The sequence below is a fragment of the Wasmannia auropunctata genome, unplaced genomic scaffold (genome assembly GCF_000956235.1).
Source record: "Wasmannia auropunctata unplaced genomic scaffold, wasmannia.A_1.0 LD336069.1, whole genome shotgun sequence".
Classification (NCBI taxonomy): Eukaryota; Metazoa; Arthropoda; class Insecta; order Hymenoptera; family Formicidae; genus Wasmannia; species Wasmannia auropunctata.
The window spans coordinates 3,026,869-3,034,036 of NW_012026821.1; the positions used below are offsets into that span (position 1 = coordinate 3,026,869).

The 7,168-nt window shown below is 34.1% G+C and overlaps 1 protein-coding gene across 4 annotated transcripts; it reads right to left on the minus strand.

Annotated features, from left to right (window-relative positions):
* Window positions 1-428: 428 nt before the first annotated feature.
* Window positions 429-6,322, minus strand: LOC105450208. 4 transcript variants are annotated; one of them, XM_011689958.1, is made up of 7 exons: window positions 6,149-6,322; window positions 3,440-3,662; window positions 3,146-3,358; window positions 2,468-2,968; window positions 2,150-2,391; window positions 1,900-2,068; window positions 429-1,281 (listed from the first exon to the last, which is right to left on the minus strand). In XM_011689958.1, the coding sequence occupies exons 1-7, from the start codon at window positions 6,167-6,169 to the stop codon at window positions 1,094-1,096; spliced, it is 1,557 nt and encodes a 518-aa protein (XP_011688260.1). In that variant the 5' UTR covers window positions 6,170-6,322; the 3' UTR covers window positions 429-1,093. The 4 variants fall into 4 exon arrangements, with proteins under 4 accessions (XP_011688260.1, XP_011688259.1, XP_011688258.1 ...); XM_011689957.1 differs by having other exon boundaries at window positions 3,059-3,358; XM_011689956.1 differs by having other exon boundaries at window positions 2,468-3,358.
* Between the last annotated feature and the right edge of the window lie 846 nt (window positions 6,323-7,168).

The window sequence follows — 7,168 nt, forward strand, 5'->3', positions numbered from 1 at the left end:
GAAAATCAGGCCATTTCGATCAAATTGTTTTGACATCAAGAAATACTTGTTTCCTAGTTACCAATGTCCAAAACCCAAAATTAGTCTAAAATTAAAAGTTAATCATGCATATATACCCAGTAAGAAATAATTGGTCGAAAAGACGTCGAATCGACATCGAATCGACCCAAGGATCCAGTGAGAAATGATTTTCAATTCGACATTAAATTAGCGATCATTTTTCACTGGGTAATTGCATAAAAATTATATTTAGAAATCACAATTATGTATATTTATAAAAATAAACGTTTTTCTGATAAACATCTTTACCTTGGACAAACGTTTCTATAAAATAATTATAAAACATTGTGTTAAAACGTTTATAAAACTGTTTTTTCTGAGGATAGCTAAATATTGTTGAAAATAATAATAAATATAATACACATATATCGAATTAGATAAAATCAATATTTATTTTAAAACAATTAAAATATAAATGTTTGTCTTATATCTAACATCACAGTTTGTGTATACCTAATATAATTTAAGGGTTTACAAACTTATTTCCATAAAGGATTTTGAACTTTTATAAAGACTGTAAAACTATAATTCCTCTAAGTTTTTAGTCTTAAACTTTAAATTCCAAAAAGAACACAATAATTGGATAAATGAATTACAACGCAAAATTAAAAAAACTTGATTTTTTTTATATCGTGTTTCTATAAAAAGCATTAATTTTCTAACTGTACTCAATAATACCTCCATTTGCCAATAGCGAATAGAAAAATCTAAGAAAAATTATATCAGAATAAAATCTGTAACTCAAATAAAAGAAAAGGATAAAAAAACGTCTGGATATATCCAGTACTCATTAATATCTCCATTTGCTAATAGCAAATAGAAAAATTTAAAAAAAATTATATTAAAATAAAATCTGTAACTCAAATAAAAAAAAATAAGAAAAATGTCTGGATATATTCCGTACTCAATAATATCTCCATTGGCCCAAATAGAAAAATCCAAGCAAAAATGATATCAGAATAAAATCTGTAGCTCAAATAAAAGAACAGGATAAGAAAAACGTTTAAATATATCCCTGTGTTGAAGCTTATTCTTAATTTTTCTTCCTATCTTTCTTCTGAGGGCTCTTACTCTCGTTTCGGTTACGTGAGCTTTTGTTCTTTCTCTTCCAAGTGTCAGACCCTTCCTCCTGCTTCCGCCAAGGGGCATTCCGTAACCAGGACATCACAGAGTTTTTGGCATGTGAAAGATCACTCTCAGGAAATCGCGTTTGTATTACACTTAAAACATATGAAATAATTATATTTTTTACTAATAAATACCAATACAGTTTACAAACTGTACCTATTTAGTCTACAATAATAAAATTTAAAAAGACAATGATAAAATCAAGCTAATGTATTTATATCAAAGAATACGCACCAGTGATATTTTAAGAAATAAATTATTCGAAATAGCTCACACTGAGTTTTCATATGATTATACCTAGAGAAACTTCAGTAGAGAGAATTGCCAATTTGGTTATGTGCATCCGCAATTGGCTGGCATCAATATTAGGGCATTGCGACGTCAATGCGCTGACGTCGGAATAATGGTGAACAGAGATGTGTGACACCAACACATTGCTGTTCCCCATGGTTCCGACGTCGACACATTGGCGTCGCAATGCCCAAATCTAAACATATTGATGCCAGCCAATCGCGGAGTAGCTGGTCACATGGCCAAGTTGGCGATTTTCTCTACTAGAGGTTCTCTAGTTATACTCATATTAGTTATACTCATATAGTTATACTCATACAAAAACAATTTAAAAAACTGTAAAAATTCTTTACTTTTCGAGTCTAATAGCAAGAAAAATGTTACTATTTAAACATTCAATAATCTGTAATAATCAAATACCTTGAACTACTTCCCAAAGGTGCAGGTTTTGGAAGCTTTTTTTTTTACTTCCCTCAGTACCCTTAAAATTGTAGGAACTGGCCAGTGTATTAGAAATCAACTTTGTCATAACTTGAGCAGCTGCTTTTTCTTCACTGCTTTTCAAAGAATATGAAGCCAGATAATGAACCTAAAAAGAAAACAATTATATCAACAGTTTGCTAACAATATTTATAGCGATATAAAACAGTGCAAGCAGAATTAAACTCACTGTTGCTGCCAAATTAGAGACGTCATCCAAGAATCTTTCGATAGCTTTCAGATCATCCTCTGTGTGGACAGGAAGAGTCGGGAGATCTGGTGGACGAACAATTCTCTTCTCAGCTGGGAGGAGAGACCGGTTCAGTCGAGCTTGATTCATAATCGTGACATCAACTTTACTGCTTAGTTCTTCTATTCGCACAAGTGTAGTCTTGCATAGAGATTTTATTTCTGTAATGCTCTTACTGATATCTGAAATAAATAATAGTAATTAACTAATTTAAAAATATACATAAATAGATCCAGCAACTGACCACAATATAATTACCAAAGGAAAGATTACTGTCATCTGACAGAAACTGCTTCTTTTTACTGTGCATTGGAACATCTAAATCCTCACTATTATTAGCGTCCTGTAATATATCTTGGTGACAACTAAACAGCTCACGAGAAATGGCTCCAGAATTTCTAGAATTCATGTTGTACAACGGTGAAGAAGACCTCAAAGGTGTAGAAAAACTCGAGAAAACTTCTGTGTTCCTTGATCCCAAGCTCTTGAAAGAATTTCGCCCTTCAGAAGAGATTCCAAGGCCGAACTCGTCAATTTTAGCTTCAGGCTCATCAACTATATTTTCCTCCTCATCCGTCAAAAGTATAATGTTATTTTGATATGGTGTGGTATTCACCTGTTGCAGACGACTTTTGGTACTTGCATTTAGTTGAGGAACATTTAATGCACTCATCTGCTTTTTAAGAGCATTTTTTAAATGCCCTTCTTTTAGCTTCTGAGAAAGTCTTTGCCGTTCAGTTTTCTGACTCCTGATTTTCTCTATTATAGGTAAAACAGCTTTTAAATTGTTTTGTTTTATATTTACAATAATTTTTTTATTACTGTCATTTTGATCTAGCCTTATGTTACCAGTTTTGTTTTGAAAGGATAACGATGGTGGTGACGGTATGTCTTCAACTATGTTCTTTGACTTAACGAACTTTTCAGTCTTCTTACGTGGAACTGAATCTGTCGAATCGCTGTCATCTGACAGAGATTGCTGCTTCTTTTTACTGTACTCGGAAATATCTGAATCTTCATCGTCATCAGTATATTTAGTAGGCGGTCGTTTCTTCCTCTTACCTCGGCCTAATTCTCGTTCAGTCTCATAGGAAGTTAGTCCTTCATCCACCAATCTTTTCAGCGCCTCCCTAGCTCTTCTCACAGTGTCTGACAAATAAAGTAATAATGGTTAGACTAAAATCACCATTATGTCTCATAAATATAATTTACTTTCATAACTGGACTTACCGAAATATCTTATTACCTCAACAGAGCTCACTGGCCAATTTGAATTTGGAGAAGCTTCTTTCCTTATAAGCTTTCCAGCGTCTACGGAAGGAGGCGGCCATTTTGTTGTACCTATCATGTCCTCGTTTAAGTCAACAATCCATTTGGCGAGGCCCACCTCATAAGCTGTGTCGTCATCTGATCCTTTTTTTATTGTTTTGTTAATAAATTTGATGACAACGAACTACAAATAACAATGCACAAAAAAATTTTGTAGATATAATACAGCAGCAGCTGGCAGTTAATATATGTGCAGTATTTAGAATAGAGGCATTGTATGCAACAAAGGCACACACAGAAATGCATCGCCATCTGGCATTAGCCAACATTTTGACTCAACCTCTATCAAAGGAAAACTTCTTCTAATATGCTCTCTTTCAGATACACGAGCAATACCTAGAACACATGAGTCTAGAGGATATGTGTAAAAGTTCTCAACATTAAGAAACATATTTCCAATCATAAAAACGCCTTCTTCATTATGAACAATATTCCTCAATACAACAATGTTTCCATCAATAGTCCGAAAACACGAATCTTTCCTTCCTAACTGGAAAAAAATTTCACCAACAGATACTCGTCTGAAATGTGTACCAATCATGACTTCATTAGGATCTCTGTGCCTTTGAGAAAGAGTAACATGCTTATCATTAGAATGCAAACGAACAATAACACGTGTAGACCTTTCAAGGTCTCTATAAGCTGCTTGCTGCAGCGGTTTATAGCCTGATCGAAGAATTGCCTTAAGGGATTTCAATCTATTTTCAAATTTGAAGGCACTAAAATTTTCCAGCTGTCCATGTGCGGCACATTCAGCGGTTAGATGGCAGAGAGCATGGACATTATATACTACAAACTTCTGCCCGTAAATGTTAACAGAATGATGTATAAAGACCTGTAACAATTCATTGGCAGTTTCTAGCATTGAATGAACCAGTACTGGACTGGAAAGAATATAAAGAGCAGAATGCAATAAAAGAAAATGTTTGTACACATTTTCATGTAGACGTCCTTTGAATATAAGGATGCTATTATAGAGACACAAACGCCGGAGTTCAGTAGCCTTGTAGAATTTCCATTCTGTCAATGATCTTGGAGGCCTAGCAAAATCTTGTGGACATGTTTTAAGCAAATCATTTTCAAGAATGGCAGATATTTCACGGACTGTGTTGCTATCCAATTGCCAGGGTCCTTTCCACAGCATAAATGCTTTAAGTAGCCTCTTCCAAACCCCTTGCCAAATCAAATGCATTGGATCAAGACGGAACTGGGATATCATACCAGCAATTCTTGACAAAATAGACACACCGGTATGATGAAGTCTCTGACTCATGTTACGAAAAGACTCGTCCGTTCTCAGAGGTTTGTCAAGTTGCACGTAAGTTATTCTTCCATCAACATATTGGCCAACAACAGTACACTTTTCACATGATCCATAGCCTGAATGACCTATAATGCATTTCACCAGTGATCGAGCAGGTGCATCCAGTATATAATTTCTAACTTCAAACGGATACGCTACTCCATTACAAATGTATCCATTTTCCTGCAAATTTTGTACCTCATTAACAAAGTTATTCAAGAATTCTGCCGGATTTCTAGGGTCTTGCTTGCTTAGATATAGAGCAATGATGAATGGTTCATTTTCAGTACCGACAAGATAACCTAAAATAGGCCAGAATTTCTTCTTCGAACTTTGAAATAAAGGTAAACCATCCATGTTTACATCAATCTTGATACAATCATATTTTTGAAGATACTCTCTCAAATCCATAGCATTCAAATTAGCCTCAATACTTTTATACCAAAACTCACATCCATCATGAAATTGAACTACATTAATATAAGCAGGAGTGTGAAGCAATATCTTGTAATTCCTCGGCATTCTTGGAAAAACTACACTAAGCCTATTGAGAAGATCATCCAGTTTTCTCATGGACAGATGACCTGCCTCTAACGCCCACTCACGAACAGTTTCAATAGTATATTCTTCTCTTTCAGCATCATTTTCAAATTCTACGACATTTCTCTCATTATTATTGACAAAATCTACACCAGGCCCATCATCATCACTTTCATCATTAATACTTGGTAATGAATCATTTCTATCATTGTTGATTTCCTCATCACTTGATGAAGCATTATTATTTGGCACAGGATTCTGTTGCAAATAATGCACTTGAATATCACACTCATCTACACGATTGAGATACGAGAGATTGCAATCATCTAATTCACTGTCAGTGTCACTTGTTAAAACATATCTTGCGTTGACTTTGCTCATAATCTCGTCAACTTTTAATCTTTTAGACACCTCTCTTTCAGCCCTTCGCCGCAACTTCCGCTTGTAAAACTTCAAACTCATCTTAAAAAGGGAAGGCTAACATTACTCAATAGTAATTTTGTACATGTTTTTGTACATGCAAAAATATTAGTGAGATCACATGTACGGGGCATTGAATTTATAACCTGCTAATATTAAACAAAAAATATCTAATGTATGCATCATATTGAAATCCAAAGAAACATATCTGCAATACTACAGAGGAAATCACTTAACATCAGTAAATAAATATCAGCTCTCAATGCCGCTCTCAGTGTGTTGTCATACCGCTTATCGGTTCCTAACCTGAGATAGTCTATAGATGTAATATTACTGGAAATACTTACTGGACGTTGATCGTCATCCATGGTTTCCAAAAAACTTTCTGTTCTTGATATTTCTTCCCAAGTTAATTGTTACTTCGAAACACTAATAGTTGCTTGTGTAATCACATCAGTTTATACAACGTACATAAATGAAGGAATGTCATTTCGCAGACCGATTACAAGACATGTTTATCGCCATTCGATAATATCGAATTCGATTATCGTCACTCGATATTATCGAATGGCGATAAACATGTCTAGTAAACGGTCTACGAAATGGCATGGCATTCTTTCATTTATGTACGTTGTATAAACTGATGTGATTACACAAGCAACAATTAGTGTTTCGAAGTAACAATTAACTTAGGAAGAAATATCAGGAACAGAAAGTTTTTTGGAAACCATGGATGACGATCAACGTCCAGTAAGTATTTCCATTAATATTACATTTATGGATTATCTCAGGTTAGGAATTACCTGTAAGCGGTATGACAGCACACTGAGAGCGGCATTGAGAGCTGATTTTTATTTACTGATGTTAAGTAATTTCCTCTGTAGTATTGCAGATATGTTTTTTTAGGTTTCAATATGATGCGTACATTAGATATTTTTTTAAATATTAGCAGGTTATAAATTCAGTGTCCTGTACATGTGATCTCACTTACTACTATTTTTGCCAACATGTACAGAATTACTATTGAGTAATTAAATCTTTTAAGGTATTGAATCGAAACACATCTATGTATTTATACGCTTCAGCGTATGCAAAACATATATCGGGAGTTAGTCCCGAAACACAATGGATTTCGGAGTGTGTTGAAAATGTGTGTCGAAATGTGATAGACGATCATATGCACATGTAGATAAATGTTTTAAGTTTACACATATAATCAACTATAAGTGAAAATAAATTGTGAAAATAGATTGTATATTTACGCACTTATGATTTTTTGAAAATGATTTAAGCAGAACATTTAGTAGAAGAAGCAGAAAAGCTGTGTTGCGCCGAAACGATCCAAGTGTACTTCGAAAATAATGTTA